This window comes from Triticum aestivum, chromosome 6A, assembly GCF_018294505.1.
Source record: "Triticum aestivum cultivar Chinese Spring chromosome 6A, IWGSC CS RefSeq v2.1, whole genome shotgun sequence".
Taxonomy (NCBI): Eukaryota; Viridiplantae; Streptophyta; class Magnoliopsida; order Poales; family Poaceae; genus Triticum; species Triticum aestivum.
The window spans coordinates 549,343,084-549,362,670 of NC_057809.1; the positions used below are offsets into that span (position 1 = coordinate 549,343,084).

At 45.1% G+C, this 19,587-nt stretch overlaps 3 protein-coding genes across 5 annotated transcripts; 1 reads left to right on the forward strand and 2 right to left on the reverse strand.

Annotated features, from left to right (window-relative positions):
• Positions 1–470: 470 nt before the first annotated feature.
• On the forward strand, positions 471–3,486 carry LOC123130986 (cation/H(+) antiporter 15). Its single transcript, XM_044550768.1, has 3 exons — positions 471–887; positions 987–2,006; positions 2,105–3,486. The coding sequence occupies exons 1-3, from the start codon at positions 636–638 to the stop codon at positions 3,410–3,412; spliced, it is 2,580 nt and encodes an 859-aa protein (XP_044406703.1). The 5' UTR covers positions 471–635; the 3' UTR covers positions 3,413–3,486.
• A 237-nt stretch (positions 3,487–3,723) lies between these two features.
• LOC123130987 (uncharacterized) lies at positions 3,724–8,023 on the reverse strand. Its single transcript, XM_044550769.1, has 3 exons — positions 6,308–8,023; positions 5,961–6,213; positions 3,724–4,162 (listed from the first exon to the last, which is right to left on the reverse strand). The coding sequence occupies exons 1-3, from the start codon at positions 7,898–7,900 to the stop codon at positions 3,888–3,890; spliced, it is 2,121 nt and encodes a 706-aa protein (XP_044406704.1). The 5' UTR covers positions 7,901–8,023; the 3' UTR covers positions 3,724–3,887.
• A 3,874-nt stretch (positions 8,024–11,897) lies between these two features.
• On the reverse strand, positions 11,898–18,720 carry LOC123128409 (uncharacterized). Of its 3 annotated transcripts, none has more exons than XM_044548396.1 (9): positions 18,560–18,720; positions 18,030–18,121; positions 17,796–17,870; positions 17,091–17,582; positions 16,339–16,701; positions 13,882–13,973; positions 13,742–13,788; positions 13,582–13,670; positions 11,898–12,344 (listed from the first exon to the last, which is right to left on the reverse strand). In XM_044548396.1, the coding sequence occupies exons 1-9, from the start codon at positions 18,576–18,578 to the stop codon at positions 11,928–11,930; spliced, it is 1,686 nt and encodes a 561-aa protein (XP_044404331.1). In that variant the 5' UTR covers positions 18,579–18,720; the 3' UTR covers positions 11,898–11,927. The 3 variants fall into 3 exon arrangements, with proteins under 3 accessions (XP_044404331.1, XP_044404332.1, XP_044404333.1); XM_044548397.1 differs by having other exon boundaries at positions 13,627–13,670; positions 18,560–18,683; XM_044548398.1 differs by lacking the exon at positions 18,030–18,121 and having other exon boundaries at positions 18,560–18,677.
• Positions 18,721–19,587: the final 867 nt, after the last annotated feature.

The following is a 19,587-nucleotide window of genomic DNA, read 5'->3' on the forward strand; positions in this document are numbered from 1 at the left end:
GATCGGTCTACTCGTCGCTTATTATGGAGATTAGACACCTTATGTCTCTTCGTGATTCTTGTATTACTCATGTTGATCGTAGCCAAAATAAAGTTAGTGATAGCATAGCCAAATTTGCTCGTGTAGGAGGCAGAACCATGACTTGGATTGGTTCGGGTCCTTCGGATGCTATGGAGCTAGCTATGATTGATTGTATGAACTACTTAAGTTGAGTAATACATTATTTCACTCGCAAAAAAAATTAAGATGTTGTATCATCACAGTTTTAAAAGAAAGAGGACGGTGGAGATTGGATCAAAATTTCGATTCACGCTATACGGAAAAAGAAAAGAAAAGAAAACATTCATGCTGCAGCTCCATGTATACGCATGTGGTGTGGGAACCCATTCACGGCCCGCTTCCGAGGGCATCGGCATGTCGTTATTATGCACAACATGGCGTTGCATGCATCCGGCTGAAACAAGGAGCTATCAAAATTACGGCCCAACAATCACTCCTCACCGCAGGTTCTCCGTCCCCCGGCATGCAGTACATCGAACGATCGCTACGTCACCGTCGACCGTGAAGCCGCCGCCGTCGGGCCGTCGCCGGGGTTGGAGTTGGCAGAACGGCCGGCCGAGGACGGGAAACGATCGATGACGACGCAGCCGGCGGTGGGCGACCCCCTGTTGGACCTATGGGAGCACCTGATGTCGCCGAACAGGACGCACCTCTCCTGCTTCTACCCGAGCAAGATCACCATGAGCGGCATCTGGACCGGCGACAACCCTCTCGACTTCTCCCTCCCGCTCATCCTCTTCCAGATGCTCCTCATCACCTCCACCACCCGCGCCGCCACCCTCCTCCTCTCCCCGCTCGGCCTCCCCCGCTACATCTCGGAGATACTCGTACGCCGGCCCGTCTCCATGATCACCGCGTGCATGCACGCGTCCATCATCCATGGCGACGACGACGGCTGACTGTTTGCCATGCATCAATGCGTGCAGGGCGGCTTCGTTCTCGGGCCCTCGGTGCTCGGCCGGCTCCCGCACTATACCGACATCGTCTTCCCCCCGCGCAGCATCTTCATCCTCGACTCCATGGCCCTCCTCGGCCTCGTCTACTACAGCTTCACCATCGGCGTCGAGATCGAGGTCCCCACCATCACCCGCGCCGGCTTCCGCAGCTTCTGGTTCGCCGGCGCGTCGGCGCTCCTGCCTTTCCTTATCGGCGCCACCACCGGCTACGTCGCCCTCGGCACTGACGATTCCCGTCAGAATGCTGGCTTCGTCGACAGACTCTCCTTTCCCATCTTCCTCGGGTCCACCTTCGCCTCCACCGCCTTCTCCGTGCTGGCCCGCAACATCGCCGAGCTCAAGCTCGCCGGCACCGACGTCGGCCAGATCACGCTCTCCACCGCCCTCATCAACGACACTATCGCGTGGACTGGGCTCACCGTCGCCACGGCGCTCTTGTACGCGGAGGACAGTGGGTTGCTCTCGTCCGTGTGGACGCTCCTGTCGGGGCTTGTCATCTTCGGCGCGAGTGTCCTCCTGGTCCGGCCCGCGCTCGTGCGGCTGGCGCAACGCGCAACCACCGAGGGGGAGGTCATCGGTGAGGAGCGCGAGTGCGCCGTGCTTGTCGGCGTCATGGTGGCAGCTCTCGTGGCGGACGCCGGGGGCACACACGTCATCTTCGGGGCCTTCGTGTTTGGGCTCGCCGTGCCCAACGGGCCCGTCGGCGTGGAGCTGGTGGAGAAGGTGGAGGACTACGTGGTGGGGACGCTACTCCCGCTCTTCTTCGCCATGTCCGGCCTCCGCACGGACACCTCCAAAGTTACCAGCATGGAGGCCGCCGTGCTGCTGATGGTTGCCACCTTTGCCGCGGCGGTGTTGAAGGTGGTCGCTTGCATCGGTGTGGCCGCGGGGTTCGGCATGCCGCTGCACGACGGCACGTCCATTGGGCTGCTGCTCAACACCAAGGGGGTCATTGAGCTCGTCATCCTCAACATTGCAAGAAACAAAAAGGTTTCAATTAAGTCGATTAATTCTACCATAGTGTATTGTTGGACAATCATCAATTTGTTGCTCATTCGTGCGTGCATGTCTTTCTCTGCTGCTTGCAGATCATGAGCGACCAGTCGTTCACGGTGCTGGTGTTCATGTCGGCGCTGATCACGGCGCTGGTGAGCCCGTCGCTGACCATGGTTGTCAAGCCGGCACGCCGCCTCGTCTTCTACAAGCGGCGCACCGTGGCGTGGACGCAGCCGGACGCCGAGCTCCGCGTGCTGGCCTGCGTGCACGTGCCCCGCGACGCCCCCGCGGCCATCACGCTCGTCGACGTCCTGTGGCCCTCGCGGCGCTCACCCATCGCCGTGCACGCCCTTCACCTCATCGAGTTTGCCGGTCGCGCCTCGGCCCTCCTCTTGATCAACGCCGCTGCCCCGGCCGCCTCTTCCTCCGAGTTCTCGGACCAGGGCCGGAGCCACGTGGAGATGCAGTTCAAGCACATCGCCCACGCCTTCATGGCTTACGTGGAGAACCACGCGCCAGGCGGCGTCATGGCGCGCACCATGGCCGCCGTGTCGCCGTACACGTCCATGCACGAGGACATCACCGCCGCCGCCGAGGACCAGCACTCGGCGCTCATCGTGCTCCCGTTCCACAAGCACCGGTCGGTGGACGGCGGCATGGAGGTGTCCCACCCGGCCATCCAGTCGCTGAACGCCAGCGTGCAGTCCTGCTCGCCGTGCACGGTGGCCATCCTCGTCGACCGAAGCCTCGGCAGCGGCGGCACCGCGCCGGGTGGAGCCGGCGCGTACCGCGTGGCGGCGCTCTTCTTCGGCGGGCGCGACGACCGCGAGGTGGTGGCCCTGGCCACCCGCATGGCGCGCAACCCGGCCGTCGGCCTCACCGTGATCCGCTTCGTCCAGAAGGGCAGGGCCGGCAGCATGACGTCGAGCGAGTTCGACGCCCTCAAGGAGCGCAAGGCCGACGATGGGTGCATGCGGGAGTTCTTGGACCGGGCCAACGCCGGCGGCGGGGGCGTGGAGTACTGCGAGAGGGGGGTGTTCAACGCGAGCGAGATGGTGGCGGAGATACGGAACGTGGAGGCGGCCGGGAAGGACCTTTTCTTGGTGAGCAGGACGCCGGGGGCGACGGGGCTGACGGCGGGGATGTCGGACTGGAGCGAGTGCCCGGAGCTGGGGCCGATCGGGGACCTGCTTGTGTCCAAGGACTTCCAGACCAAGGCGTCCGTGCTGGTGGTGCAGTCCTATGGGAGGGCGGCGGCGGCGGCGGCCGCGTCGACGTCTTCTGAATTTGCTGTTGGCGAGGCCGTCTTGCCGGCGCCAGAGGCCATCATGCCGGCGACCTCCATGGGGCACCCGCCAAGGCGCCCACGACAACATTCACATTCTGACCTTATGCTTTGATAGTAGTATAGTTTGGTAAAGCTTGCTAGCACATTGATTAATTAATTAATTAATTAGGGAGCGCCTAATTTTTGCAGGGGAATTAGGAAGTGTCTGATGATCAGTCGAGTGATGTTAATTTGGGTGACAGTCAAACATTTAATCTAGTCAGAAGCGTACACGTCTATTAGCTAGCTTTGTTAACAGCGATTTCTTCATACTCCCAACGGAAACTTTGATTCACATACGTATAACACATGCAGACATGCTATCGAAGTATGAAAACGCTTCCCTATTAGCAATGTATAACACTGAAGAAATACAGAGGACACAGGAAATCATTGACCTTGCCAACATCGCCAACAGTACTGAACGGATGATCGATGTATACCCTCGCATAGAAAATGTGAGCATCCTTGATGAACCTAAGGTCTGTGCAACATCCCGGGCATAGTTCAAGCGAAGGTAACAAAGTAGGCTTGAAGCTGAAAGTATACTAAATGAGTCTGGGACCCTGCATAGTCCTACCACGGGAATTCAAGAACTCTGCAAACTTGGCGTCCCTACCGGCATCAAAATAGATGCAATCCTCCTCACATATGTCTACAGCAGAATCAATTATAAACTCGCCATCACTGATAGAATCTTCAGTGGTCGTGCTACTGCGGTCACCGCGAGCCATACGCTCAAAGTCGGTGTCACGCCCAATATACTTCTCTAGATCTGGATGTACAATCTTTGCACCTTCTCTCTCACAGTAATAACAACGGCCTTTTTCCACAAAAAGAAGAAAAGCAATCATCAGTTCAAGCAACAAGAAAATATCTGTGTGAATAAAAGATTATCATCACTTCATAGCCTGCATTAAGATAAGAAGAGGTAAATCCCTAACAGCACCATATAGCTAAAGTGCAGACAACCACATGTACACAAGAACACTGGTCAGTGGCATGTATAAAATGTGTTCAAGCCTAGCAATTCGGAGCATGCTCAGAATGTTTCTTGTAATGATGAAGCTCTAAAAGACAAATTTAATCATATGTTGTTCTCAGATACCATCAGTTATCTGTGCCATGTTACATGTGACGATAAATTCAAGGACAGTGGCAATTTGGATGAGTTTGTATAGGTTATGAATTCTACGGACTTCAGTGAAACACTGCCACGGGTGTTTGGACTGCTGGTGGTGTTAGTGCCAGAATGTTATTACTTATTACTCCCTCCGTTCCTAAATATAAGTCTTTTTAGACATTTCAAATGGACTACAACATACGGACGTATGTAGACATATTTTAGAGTGTAGATTCACTCATTTTGTTTCGTATGTAGTCACTTGTTGGAATCTCTAGAAAGACTTATATTTGGGAACAGAGGGAGTAGATCAGTAGTATTTTTATGGCGAGGTCTTTTTTCTCACATTATTGCTGTGACACCATTTAAATAGATGTGCATAAAGTGTTAACAGAAGTTCTATCCAGGTCAGATGCCTTATTATATCCCTTTTTCCCTTCTTTTTTTGATCATAAAAAGGGCCTCCCCCTCCGATTTTCATTAAAGAAAACCATCTGGTTCAGACATCCCTTTTTTCCTTGACGTCATATATTTTTGAGTTAATTGCACAAAAGTACCACAATTCAGGCATCACATGCAGATTGGTACCACGATTGCTAATTTTTGCGTGTCAGTACCAACATTGGTCCAAATTTTTGCAAATTGGACTAAAACGCGTATTTATACGTATTGACGCCCGATCCGACAGGTCGGGCCCACCCGTCAGGTGCCACGCTGGCCAATCGGCGCGTGCCCGCGTGCTGACTAGGACGAGCCGGTGCGCTGCTGTCCTAACCGGCCCGGTCGCACCAGCTCCAGCCCGGCCGCATCATTCCCCTCCCCCTCCTCCTCCTCGCTCGAACCCTAGTCCATGGCGTCGGCGATTCCGCCAGTCGGCGGCGAGGGCGTCCACGGCGGCGGCGAGGGCGTCCACGGCGGCGGCGAGGGCGTCCACGGCGTCGGAGAGATGCCGTTCTGGCCTCCTAGCGGAACGGTTGGCGTCGACGGGGATGGCGGCGACGAGTCCAGCTCCGCGTACTCGACCGACGACGAGGAGTCGATGTTACTCACCATGGAGCAGCGGTTGCGGTTGGCGCATCAGTGGGTGGCGAACCCTAGCAGCAGCCATGAGTTGACGCATGGACTTGGCGGCGTGCTGTAAGTACCCTTGTCCTACTCCTCTGATTCATCCAATTGGGCATTTTTAGGGTTTGTTCATCTTCTGCTTTATCTAGTTGGGGATTAGGTTTTATCCAATTGAAGTGACTAGACTAACCTAGTAACATAGTGTATTGCACTCTCAATTTAGTTCAATTACTGTGGCTCTCCAAATTGTTCTGTACTGTCTGGTACTGTAATTTAAGCTGTTTTGTACTTTACTGTTGCTCTCCAAAAGGTCACATCTGGTTAGCAGAAGACATTGTCAAAAGGATTAAAGGAACATATGTAACAAGCTAATAGCACATGTTTTGATGAACATACGGTGTAGATTATTCAAATGGAGAGAAATCATATATACCAGGATGTCCTGTGACCGGCCAACATGACGGCTCATCAACGGCATCTTCATCATTGGAGCACTCAGCAAAGAAAAGTATAGGAACCGTGTCAGAAGAATGCAAATCTCTCGGCCTTGCCAAGAAGTTGATGTGAGAATGCTGAGTTTTCTTTGGGCGCCAAGAAAGCAAGGGGCCGTAATGGAGGCCCCAAACAAAAGCTTTGCCTACGTTTGAGTTCAAGCCACAGATGACATGAAGCTCATATTCAGGTCCCTATATATGCATATCATGGTGAAGAAAGAATCAGACATGTTACTATTCATAGTTACAATACTGAAAAACTGAAAGAAGCACCAAATAAACATACCCCAGTTCGCTGCGTGTATTTCTTCAGCATGGCATTGACCTTCGTACAGACAAAGCGTTCCTCTTCGTGGAAATCTCTCAGAATGCACGAGAGGAACTTGGATCCCCCCTCTGAAAGCACAGGAACTGTACTCCGGACTGAATCATCGAGAGCGGTACAGTATTCAGACAGCAGCTGCTGGATGCGATCCACATCCAATACGAATGTCTCTCCATCCTCCATGGGTAGAGGCATCATGGGAAAGGATGACATGAAAAACTCTGCAACGGCATCAGGTTCTGGGTGCTGCGCTGCGGTGGCTGCAGCCTTGTAGGCGCTGTACTGACTCAACATAGTTCCCTCGGTGTGTCCCTGTTGCCTTGCCATTTCCATTGCTCCCCAGAGATTGACCTCTGTGAAGAGCAGACAATGCATGGCTTGGTGTTCAGACATCGTGCGAAAGTAAGCGCGGATGTAAGCAACAAGGCCACGAAGGGAGCGGTATGCGACAAGAACAAGGCTGCGTGAGCAGATCATGGTGGCCTGAGAGGGCCCTCCTGCCGGCGGGAACGTCGTGCTGTACCAGAGAGTGTTGAGCACAATGTTGGAGACGGGATCCGTCAATGGCCCGTAGCAGTGGCCAGCCTTGAGGAGGCCCCGGTGGTGGTGCGTGCGCAGGCCGTCCGTCGGCAGCAACGCGAGTGCCTTGAGGTAGAATCCGTAGATCTTGCGGAGCAGGGTGCTCCGCAGAGCTTTTGTAGGAACGAACGGCGGCGGCCTGTTCAGCTCCAGATGGAACTGTGTCGGTGTTACTCCGGCGAGGTCTTCAAGCTTCTGCCGGGGCTTGTTCAGCAATGCGTGGATGCTGTCAATGGCGTTGCAGGAGAGGCAGCCGCCTTCGGTCGCCAGGAGCTGGGACAGTTGCTCCATCCGAGAGGCGAGCGAGTAGGACCTGTTGACGAGGGCCCTGGGCATGGGGTGGCAGGCAGCCAAGGCGGCGCATTTGAGGGCCGTCTTGGTGGTCCGGGACGCGAAGCTGAAGCTGCCGCTGGAGTTGCGGTCCTCCTCGACGAGCCGCACGGCAGAGAGAAGGTCGGCGTTGGCCAGGCAGAGATACTCGAGCGCCTCGCAGGCGGGGAGGCGGGGGAAGTAGCAGGTGAGGAACGCGACGAGCGCCCTGAGCGACCGCTCGGCGATGGGCATGTCGCGGAGGAGGCGGCGGGGCGGCGGCCAGCGCTTGGCCTTCCCGGTGCCGGAGACCGCCCGGGAGAGCGCCTCCCGTCGCCGCTTTCTCGCCTTCTTCTTCTCCTTCTCGCCGTCGTCGGGCGTGGACGACGGCGCCGCGACCGCGGGCTTGCGGCGGCCGTAGGAGGAGACGGTGTTGACGATGATGTTGGAGACGGGGTCGGCGAAGCCGACGCAGAGACCAGCCTTGAGGAGGCGCGGGGCCAGCGCCGGCATCTCGTCCAGCGGCAGCCTGTCCAGCGCCGCCGCGTAGAACCCGTTGATGGTCTCCAGCGCCGCCGATTTGTTGCGGGCGATGCGCTTCGAGCTGTCGCATCTGTAGAGGCGATCGGCGTGGGCACGCTCGCTCCGGCGACGCTTGAGAACCATGGCCAGGAATTTTCGCGGCGCTGTGATTCGGAATTGACGGCCGGGAGGATTGTTAATTTGTTACAGGGGCGGTTGTTTTTCAGGGCGCCGTCGCCGGCGGGTAGGTGGACTGTGGTAATGGATGTCCGGCCGTACCCTAGCCAGACAGAGCGGTTTTTTCATTGGGTGGATTTATCACATTCTCCCTCCGTTTCTTTTACTCCACATATAAAATTTGTTTGAAGTCAAACTACACAAAATTTGAGAAATTATATATTAAAAAATCAAGATCTACAATAATAAAACTATATAGTATGAAAAATAATTTCATGACGCATCTAATAATATTTATTTCATATTATGACTGTTGATATTTTTTAATATAAAGTCAGTCAAATTTTATAAAGTTTGACTTTGATCAAATTTTATACGAAGACTAAAAAAACTGAGTGAGTATCTCACGTGACCGATAGAGCGGTTCTTTTCATAACACTACTGGACGAAATATTCATGTTTTCTTTTTGTGTGGGAAGACTAGACCATAGCCAAGTACGGATGCGAAGAGGCTTTTGCCCCTGACTTCACCAAAGCCTTATAGATACTAGATCACATGTTGTGTCATTGGCGCAGAGATCAGATTCAGCTGGAAGTTCAACAAACTATTTGAGACTAGCCAGGAACTTAAGGAAATTATGAGTAGCATGAATAAATAGAGAACCCTCGTTAAAGGTTCGCTGAGTAAATTATGAGTAGCATGAATAAATAAAGAACCTTCATTAAAGATTCACTCATGAGGAAGAGGGACGAAGAAGACAAGGATGAATGAGGTCGTGATGTGTCGTTTGTCATGCATCTTCACTGCGATCGAGTCATTACATTATAATTTTTTTAGCAATTATTAGCTGGCAATACCGCTTTATTCAGGTTCATAGTATGATTCAAGATATCTAAGCATGAATACGCGACAATTCAGGCTTAGCAAAACCCGCTAGGGCGGAAGTCTTTGATTTAAATCTGATAGAGCACTTTTCTATTAAGGCCATGTTCGGTTCATGGGATTTGCTGGCATTCCAAAGGAAAGTTTGCTTTCGTAGGTTTTCTTTCCTTTTAGCTGTTCGGTTTAAAGGAAAGGTACTCAACATTCCATCGGAAAGGATCCTCAGGCACGCAGATTTTACAAGATTGAACAAATCCACCCTGGCCTCATTTTTTGGCGGAGTCCCGAGGAAGAGCAGAGGAACTGCACCTGTTGGTAGAATATAATGAAGTATTCAATCATGTGGCTGGTCATGAGGTGCAAGAAGAGATCGACAGGTACGGTGCAAATAAAATATTGTATTAGCTACTGTTCATTACTTGGTCTTCATGCGTTCTCTCTAGGCCATCCGAACGCAAGTTCCGCTCTACTTTCCCTTCTTTTCCTGTTCCAAAGTTTTCAACTGTTCATTCAGTCCGATTCCTACACAGTTTTTCTTTCCGATGTTTTCTGTACCTGCACTCCGAACGGAGCCTAATTTGATTCATTTTTCTTCTTTGTTTCTGAAATACGAGCGCGAGATAGATCGGCCTAGGCATGCACGAGGCCGCTGGCCACAACCTTGCTTTTTCTATTTTTTTTCTTTTTTCTTTTTGTTTATTGCTTTTTTTCTTTTGTATACTTTCAAATATTCTAAATACATATGTTACCAAAAAAACTTTGCAGAAGATATTCATAAAATGTTAACCAATCATTTAAAAAATGTTAAATATATATAGAGAAATGTTCTCATGTATATAAAAAATATACAATGCGTAAAAAGAAATTGATCATGTATTTAAAAAATGTTATCAAACATGTAAAAAAATTAATCAACTAATTGAGAAGTGTTAATCAAGCATTTGAAAGAATATTAAATGTGTACATGTATATGAGAATATATAAAAATATAATGTGTACGGAAAAATATTGATTGTGTATCTAAAAAATGTTAAACATGTATGCGAACCAACCTGTGGATGGATGATCATAGAGACTGTGATATGCCGGCTCAGTCTTTCGAAGGTGCTCACAGGGGTAGAGTGTGTGTGTGTGTGTGTGCATTTTTAGGGGTGAGTGTATGCGCGTGTATATGAGCGCTTGTGTCTGTACTGATGTTAAAAAAATGTTAAACATATATAAAAAAATTAGTGTATACAAAAAATGTACAACATACATTAAATAAGACATAGAAAACAAAATAATTAAAAACGTTAACTTTTACTAAAAAAATGTTAAACATGTATATGAAAATGTTCTTCATGTATACAGAAAAATATGCATCATGTGTGAAGAAATGTTTATTGTCGTTAAAAAATGTTCATCATGCAATGAAAAATGTTTGCTACGTATTTGAAAAATGTTAAACCTGTATTAAACAAATGCATTTTCAAAAGTAGACATAAAATATGTATTTGATGTATATGAAAAAAAGTTGAATTTGTACCCAGAAAAGTTGACATGAAAACGCGATAAAAACCAACCAAAAAAGAAAGAAAAATAAAGGCATCGAATAAAAACCAGAAAAGAAAACCAATGCAAAAGACTGGAAACAGTGAAAACCGAGAAAGAAACAATGAAAAATAATCGAAGAAAACCATGAAATTAAGAAAGAAAAAGAAAGAAAGAAAGGCACAAAAATAGAGAAAACCAAGGAAGAAACAATGAAAAGAAAAGCTAGTGAACATCGTGAAAGAAATGGAAAAAACCAGTGAAAATACAAAGAAACCAGCAAAAAGAAAACCAGAGAAGAAACGGAAAAAAAGAAAAGAAAACAAAAATGATAAAAATCAAAATAAGGCAACGAACCCCTGACCAAGCGAGCGCAGAGAAACAAACCCTAATAACAGGCCGGCCCAGTACTGTACAACCAGGGAAATGTTGAAACTGGCTTTTAGTTATACATTACTACCTTCGTCCTGGTTTATTGGGCAGGATGGAGGTAGTACTATGTTTGGCTTTTAGTTTTACTAACCGAATGTGAAGAAAAACCAAATGACATAAACCAAATTTGTTTCTACCGAATGCCGCCCGATTAGCTAAGCCATAGCCCGTGTTGCGAAAGAGAGCTTGGTCACAAACAACAAGTGCAAGCATGTGTCCTATGCCCCTTCATTTCCTGCATCCGTTTCTTTTTAGTCTGTATATAAAATTTGGTTAAAGTTAAACTTTGTTAACTTTGACTAAGTTTATAGAAAAACTATCAAGATTCACAATATGAAATCAATATCGTTAGATGCATCATGAAACTAATTTTTATACCATGTAGCTTTAGTATTGTAGATGTTGATAGTTTTTTCTACAAAGTTGGTCAAATTTTTACAAAGTTTGACTTTGACCAAATCTTATATGCAAACTAAAAAAGAATGAAGGGAGTATGTTACTCTAAACATCTCTCTCTTTATTAACTATATGCCATATAAGCAAAATTTTCTTAAAGTGCACTATGTTACTACCTAAATTACTCCCACTATGACTAGCCTAATGAAGACCAGTGACCCTCCACCGGCCTGATAACAGCAAATGAGAGGCATTTGATACCATCATATTTTACAAACGATGCCCAGCCTCAGCTCGCGCGTTAAAGAGACGCCTGACCGAGCTCTCTGCCCAACCTATTTCTGGTTGCCGTGCAAGCTCCCCGAACAGCCTGTCACTCTCATCTTCCCATGCTCTTACAAGCTGCAGAAAAATGCACGCGCACAGCCGTGAATCAGCAGCCTCATCTTCCCATCTAGGAGAAAAATGCACCTAGTGTCCCCAGCAACCTGCTCAAACAAAAACAAGATAACGAGATTCAGATTAAAGTCTGCAGATTCACATGAAGATTTTTCTCCATAAATAAAAATAAGTGATAGGTGAAAGAAAGAGGCCATACAGACTAAAACACAAGAAAACTAAGATGCAACTAAGCCTATCAAACAACTCACTTGTTTGCATAAGCTTATGTTGGTCACATTCAAAAACTTCAAATGGAAGGACACAACTCACCACAATCTTCATGGCCAACTGCTCACGCTTTCCTTGCCACCTTCAGGAGGATGGACGCAGCAGTACCAAAGAGTCTTCTAGATTGACCATGATTATTTGTTGCTTGTGTAACTCTTCCAGCAGTGAAAGGTTGTGATTTTGACTTGGAGTCCTGTCCATTGAGCTTCCCCGAGGGCAACGAAGTTCTTCATAACCAAGTGCAGACCTAGCTGCGGATGCGTCGGTACCAAAAAGTCTTCTGGATTGACGATTGCTTAACAGTTGTGGAGCTTTTCCCAGCGAGGGAAGCTTATGGCCTGGAACTGGAGTAGGCACAGTAGGTCGACTGGCATCTGCTGTTGCATAGGCTGGATACACCCGCAGAAAAGCCCGGGCCTGTAGCACCGATCTCCAATATGGGAAGAACTTTCTCCTTGTGAATGTGTTATCCCATCCTTTAGGCAGATACTTTTCCGCAGCCTGTCCCACAATGACATAAAGCACAAGCATCAGAAAACCAAAAAAACATCCATATTCAGCATCATCAGCCAACAACACTCGCTGTTTGATATGGTATACGTTATTTGCATTATTATTGAACAAGTTTGTTCTTAAGCTATACAGCATCATTTTGTTGCTACGAATTATGTTTGTAGCAAGCTTAATGAACATGAAAAGCTGTCGAACCAGCTTGATACATGGGACAGATGTAGCAACTGAAACATGCGTTGCCGTTGTCTCTAAAGATTACTCTCCATTTCAAATTCTAAGTTGTTTTATCTTTGTACTTACTCAAACTTGTCTCATTTTGATCAAGCCTATAGAAAAATGCACTGTCAAGGCATATTTCATGGAGTATCTATCATCACATTCCGCTTCTACCTACGTCAACAGGTTGATGGGAAACAGATACCACTAGTCCCCGTCACATTAGCATGACAGACTAATCATAGTTCAAATGCCATGGGATCGTAAATAGGCAATTTGCATATAGAGGCAATTTAAAGCAATTGGAATAGTAAATTTCAGTGAATATTCCTCGGTTAATAATTATGAAATAACACATGTCCCCAAACAGAAAAAATCCTAAAGATTTCTTTGTTCACCACAATATGAACTCGTACTGAATATTATGATTCTGACCACTTCACCAAATTCATGACCAAAAACAAGCAAGATAATTTCTAAAAAGGTCACCACAATACCACAAACACAAAAGGATGGTAAAAAGACCTGGAAGAATAGATTTTAGCACAAGAGGAATCAACTCCGGTATAAGAAAGGCATACATTCCACTAACTACTCCATTCACAGGGTATTGAATTGTAGGGCTGCTATATAAATGCGTTGCCCCATTCAAAGGATAAACTAAAAGATGAAGCATACAGAAACTGAGGCATGTAGATAACTGCAGTGTAAACACCGCTGGGGGGACAGGTGGTGATGAATTCCTTGGGCGAAGACAGAGATTAGAGATGGGACCAGTTTTGCTTTTCTAATCAAGAGATAATATATTGGCTTCTATGTAACATCCTGTACCAATAGTTAACTAAAGAGTGATTTGATCCAACCAAGGGACAGAGATTAGAGATGAGACCAGTTTTGCCTTTCTAATCAAGAGATAAATTTTTGGCTTCTATTGTAACATCATGTACCGATAGTTAACTGAGAGTGTTTTTATCCAACTTAGAGATAAAAAATAACAATCAATGCTCACAAGGCATTTGCCAAAAGAACAAGTGAAGATAGAATGCTCCAGTACATGTACTTCTTCCGCTGCACCACCCTTGGTTGAATTCATAAGCCCTGCTTGCCATGAAACAATAGTTAGGGTCCATGTTATTAAATCTGAAAATAATCACTTAAGCCCAACACACCTTGGTGGTATAACTCTTCATCAGACATTACGCAGTTGTAAGGGCAGCTTCAAGAACAAGTGGAAGAAATAATTAGATAATCAACAAGCTAAATAAAGTATTTGCATAGAAAATTATTATAGGAAGCAACACAATAGTACAGGTTCTTAACATCAACGATTTCTCCAGTCGGGCAAAACCCATACTCCTTGAGGATAGAAGAAACCCGCTCCAGAACCTCCATGTGGGGCGCCTGCATGACATACAAGCTGCTGTTACAAGATATAATAGGAAGAAAAAGTTAAAGACAACGCATAGGTAGCACATATAATGTGGCAATCATGTGATCAATTGTAGCAGCGAGATGATGGAAATAATGGTTTGGAGGATAAACTTGCAATTATGCCATATGAGCTGGAAGGCAATAGAACAGTATGCCAACACTGTTATAAACATATATGACACTAAGAATAAATGTACTTGGTCCAATAAAGTACATAACAACATATTAAAATTTACTCCATTGACTCATCATGAATTCCTTAAGAAAAAATTATTAGCTTCCACATGTATTGTAATCTCGCAATCTAGACACTTCACAAAGTGGGAGTCATGAACTGCATCTTACTTGTACTAGTAAGTGGTACGTGCTACCAAGTGTTTTCTCGGAAAGTTTTCAAAAAACAAATCAGCATACCAGTTTGGCATGAATACCTGTTTAATTTGCCTTCCATAAGAAATAGATTAGTGTTATGTTCTACTCCCTCCATTCCTTTATATTAGGTGTATTTGTTTTTTGATAAAATTTCATAATGTAAGGTGCATTTCTTCTAATTTCACATAATTCCCTTATTAGCCATCCAGAAAAAGGGAAGCATCTCTTTCCTGATTGTGTGTATCTCTTCTTGTAGCAAAAGAAGGAAAGTATCTCTCTGGCGATTGCATGTATATCTGATTTTCCTGGACTAACTGATTTACTTTCCACTAAACAAAGATTTGCCAAGGGTAATTTTGTCCTACCTTTTCTATAATTGTGTGCCTTGGTCACCATGCCAAAACTAATACACCTTATATAAAGGAACGGAGGGAGTAGTACGGCAGACATGATCCATACTGCTGCCATCTCTCTAAAGCCTTAAGGACAAGGGATACGGAGGGTTCTGAGGCCATCTGCGGACGGATGATGTAGTTACTAGTTTTATTTACATGAAAGAAGAATTTGAAAAAAGTAAACTGATTTGCTGGGGATACTGGCTGGGATGTGAGGCTGTGAACTTTGCAGTTGTTGGTTTCTTTTAATGGAAATAATCAAGGGAAACCCTTCTATAAAAAAATCATTTCCTGTGTAGATCAATGCTAGCAAGCCATAGTGAATTAAGTAGTGTCTCAACAAACTGTATTAGAATCTTCCTCTCTTTTCTCCCAGTGTATCTCATCTGAACTTGACATGATTTATCATTTATCCATGAAAAGCCACTTATTCACGCCTATAAAACTGTCTTTTCAGGAAGATAGCACGATGCTAATTGGTCCGATTAATGCTTTATTTATTTTGCCGAGTGGTGCTAATGCAGGATATCAAATGACCGGTGCTTGAAAAAATAAGTGATGATGGGTTTTGCAATCCAAAGAAGTAAAACCATTACCCTACAAAGCAACAATATATGTTTCTTTTTTAAAATGGATCAAGCAGCAAGATATGTATGGTATATATAGCTTTATGAAAAATTGCTTCAAGGACGACCGCAGCTTGATTGCTTTAAAAGTACATGTGCAATCACCTACATGTATTTCCGGTGCGGGGAAGGGCACTTAACCATCTCCGCTTCATTCAGCCAAACTGAACCTGCCAATCAAATGACTCAGCCGATGTACAGCCTGCTTATAACTTATAAGCGCATGCCAAACCGCCAGCTTCCTGTCACGGCGAAGCGCGTGTCTCTCTCTAGTGAATACCAACCCAAGCATAGTGAAATGCTGCTGCTATACGTATGTACACAGGGTATTGTGCTCCAGTGCATATCGGAGCTGACCGTGGCATTGACGCCTTTATTTATTTAGCTATTAGCTACTCCGCATGGGCCAGTAAGGCAGTAAGCACGGCAGGTCTTAGTTCACTTATGGTGTAGGCTTGTCAGTCTAGTATGACAGGGTACATTGCTCTGCACGAATGCAATCCGTGGGATGAAATAAATACGGCTGATGTTGCAGGGATTCGCTCATGTTTTCACCGTCTGATTCATTCAATCGATGGGTAGAACTGCTCAGAATTTAGCATGAACACTGTAGATGCAGGGTAAAATCAGATTCAAAAACTGGTATACTAAATGGGGTATAGATATCTCTAACGATTAAACAATTCTTCCTTTACTCAAATCTCAACTTCATAAATTAAAGAGATTTTTGCAAAGTACATGGAGATACTTTTCCGAAACAAAATCATAACATAGAAGTCTGTTAAATAAACAAGTATTGTTGCTTTTCTCTCAATAGACATGATAAGTACTAGCATTCTTCTTGCCACAGTTAGTTCATGATCTTTCAAAGACATCTTCTATAATGTAATTTAGATATTAAGGTTTAAGAACTGCAACTACAATAGACAAGAAAGGTGGTACCTTTGAATGTGCCTGAATGTATGCAGAAAGGGCTTCACCAGCTTGCGAAACAATATCAACAAGCAGGCCCGTAAACTCCATAAATATTCTCTCTTCCTCACGCAGCTTCCGTGTATTTGTATTTTTGTTCTCCGATCTTAGGGTAACCAAATGTCTCACTATATGGCACATGATAATATCAAACCCATCACGCTTATTATTGCCGTTGCGTTTGGAGGAACAGCCCCCACGGATTTGCGCTTGAGCTGACAGAAGTAAAACTGCAGACTGGACAAGTTTTCCATCCTTCACGTAATTCCATATCTCATCAACTAGATTATCTGTTCTTTCTGCTAGCAGTCTAACCGTATCCAAAAAGATTTTCTGTAAAGCAATCACCACATAAAAATAATCTTAGTGCCTTTAAGCATATGTATGCAAATAAGTGGTAAAGAACAATTTCCTATTTATCACCTCAATTCCTCCCATCAAAGTAACTACTGGAATGGGGATAATCTTCAGGGCAAAAAAAAAAGCTGAACGGAATAGAATTGCTGACTGCAAGCCTCTAAAGAAGAATATTCAACAACAGATGGATACATACAAAATATAAGAACAATTCAGTATCTGGCAACTGAAGATGTAATATTCTAGCCCTTTGGTATCATTATTAACTTATTAACAGCAATTCATGATCTATGACAATACCAAAGCTTTCCTTTTATTTATAATGCTGCAAAACCACATTGTCTAGAGAGGGAAGTGAAACAAACCATTTCAGGCATGCATAGCAGATGGATAATCTTGTAGATATAATCCCAATGGTTCTGGTATGGAAATAAATTATCCTCCAAATACTTATGCAGGCAAGTATTTTCGACCGCAACATGGAGTGGGAGTAGGTTCTCAATGATGTTATCCCCGACTGTGCGTACACTGGCTGATGCACCATGACGAAAGAGTAACTTGATCATGTCAACAGAAAACCTTTCGGCAGCTTCATGGAGCGGGAAGTATCCATATGGGTTAATGCAGTTGGGATTGGCATGGTGTCCATTGAGCCTTGGTGCCTTGCCCTCCAATATAACTTTTGCACATCGTAGGGCATCATAACTGATCATGTAAGTTAAGGTTTGTGAGGTGATGGTATGTTTCCATGTCATACCCCGCTTGCTCACCAAAAAGTTGAGTAAGCACCGGACGCTGTCCTTCTCTAAGATGGGCCACAATTGGGGAGATAGCTCATAGAAGACCGCGTGTAGCGACTAAATCATGCACAGTTAACAAAAGGTGAAAAGGGATCAGTTATCCCATTAACAAAACACAACAGAATAAGCAAAATCCTGTTGACGTGTATTTTGACAACAAAAAACATGTTTTTCAGTAGACAACTTGAGTAGCCATAATAATAATAAAGGATAGACACTAAACAATTAACCAATATGGCAAAACTGAATTTTGTATAAGGCGGGAAAAACCTTAGGAGTAGGATCTTGGGTGATTATATCATTTGGCATGGACCGGGCGATCAAAGCATATTCTTGAAAAATATCCTGAAAGAGATAATGTCAGCGACAGATTATATCATTTGGTGGACTTGGCAAACAAAGCATACTGTTGAAAAATAACCTGAAAGAGATAATGTCAAAGCCAGCAATAAAGAAAGAAAATAGAAGGGCAAGAAAGATCATAGAGATGCCTAGTTACAATACCTCCTGAAACTTATTGAAATCAAATTTAACAGGAATGTTAACAGATGGGTCCTTTAAACTGGCCCTGGATTTCACTTCCATCGTTCCTTCGTCTAAAACAAGGATGTTTAATCTCAAATTTACACTCCATAAAGGATTACAAATTTACACTGTAGGTAGTATGCTGTAGAACAAACAATGGTTAAATAGTGAACCCAATACTATGAAGGGAAAATGGGACCTTATATTTTAAATGAAACAGTCAAGAAAAAGACTGCGACAACAAAACGGGGCGCAACAAATTAAGCTCGGTTTCATTCAAAATTTGAGATTTTGACATTGAGGAACACCTCCAGATCTGAGGGCTGTGACTAACAGCTATTGACCCCGACTTTAAAGTAGCAATAGATAGCTGCTCACCATAGAAATAGGTGCCCTGATTCACAGATCCTTTCCAAGAAAGCGAGACGCAACAATATACAAACTCCTATATGAAACGAACAAAGAAAAGAACTACTCGTGCAGAGAGAAACCACAAATTAATGCATTACCGTGGTCCAATTCCGTCATGATTATGCTGAATGTGATGAAACAAACTGGGAAGTTGTGGAAGGTAGTCGCCCGAGGGCAGCCAGGAGTTCGCGATGGTAAGAGACGGAGTGAGCTAGGGTTTTCCGGAACATCAAGCTGACTTTTTTTTTTGAGAAAAACATCAGGCTGACTTGATGCGGGGAATCTGCGGCCCGGCAGCCTGTAGGCCTGATTTTGCTGAGAACCTCCCGTAGGCCTTCTTGCTCGGCGCCTGTTACCGTGTTTTTTACAAACGGGCGCCTGAAGCGTCCCGCGCTGGGCCGGCCCATATAGTTTTTTTTTCGTGTTCTTATAATCGGCCGAAAAAGCTCGCGCTCCCTGCGATTCGAACCAGCGACACCTAGCAGGATCTGCTAAGTTTCAACCTTTTCTTTCTTTTATCCCTAAAAAACATTTTCCTTCTTTATTCTTACTTTTTCCATTTTTCCTTTTATTTCTTCCTGGATCGACGAATTTCTTGCAAATGTGTGAACTTTTTATTCAAATCGATGAACTTTTTCGATTTTTATGTACTTTTTCGGAAAATCCATGAACATTTTTTCAATTTTTAATAAGCTTTTTCAAAATTGATGATTTTTTTTCAACTTCGATAAACTTTTTTCAAATTAGATGAACTTTTTTTCAAATTATCAAAATCGATGAATTTTTTTTTCCAAAATTGATGAACTCTTTTGTCGATTCTGTGAACTATTTTCACTTGATCTCTGGTGCGTCTCCTCCTGATTTCTTATATCTCCTCTTTCACTTCTTTTCCGTGTTCTCATTTGATCTCGTCCATATTTAGCCCATTCTTTATGAAAACACACAAAAAAAGGATTTGTGAAAACATTTGCATTCATTAGTCATTAATAGCAATATCAAAACGAATATTTCAGTTAATTGAAATATCTCGGTTTAGACAAAGGGTAAATGAGTGTAAAAATATCAACCATCATCCACATACAGGGGGACCAGTCCACGGACACTGATGCGGGAGCCGGCCATCCAA

Coding starts and splice junctions, on each gene's coding strand:
- LOC123128409 (XM_044548396.1), bottom strand. Junction 17,583..17,795: donor CCCAAGATCCTACTCCTAAG/GTTTTTCCCGCC, acceptor TGCATGATTTAG/TCGCTACACGCGGTCTTCTA. Junction 16,702..17,090: donor TGCTATGCATGCCTGAAATG/GTTTGTTTCACT, acceptor ATTGCTTTACAG/AAAATCTTTTTGGATACGGT.
- LOC123130987 (XM_044550769.1), bottom strand. CDS start 7,900: ATGGTTCTCAAGCGTCGCCGGAGCGAGCGTGCCCACGCCGATCGCCTC. Junction 6,214..6,307: donor AATACACGCAGCGAACTGGG/GTATGTTTATTT, acceptor ATGCATATATAG/GGACCTGAATATGAGCTTCA. Junction 4,163..5,960: donor GCCGGTCACAGGACATCCTG/GTATATATGATT, acceptor TTGTGGAAAAAG/GCCGTTGTTATTACTGTGAG.
- LOC123130986 (XM_044550768.1), top strand. CDS start 636: ATGACGACGCAGCCGGCGGTGGGCGACCCCCTGTTGGACCTATGGGAG. Junction 888..986: donor GCTACATCTCGGAGATACTC/GTACGCCGGCCC, acceptor CAATGCGTGCAG/GGCGGCTTCGTTCTCGGGCC. Junction 2,007..2,104: donor ACATTGCAAGAAACAAAAAG/GTTTCAATTAAG, acceptor TGCTGCTTGCAG/ATCATGAGCGACCAGTCGTT.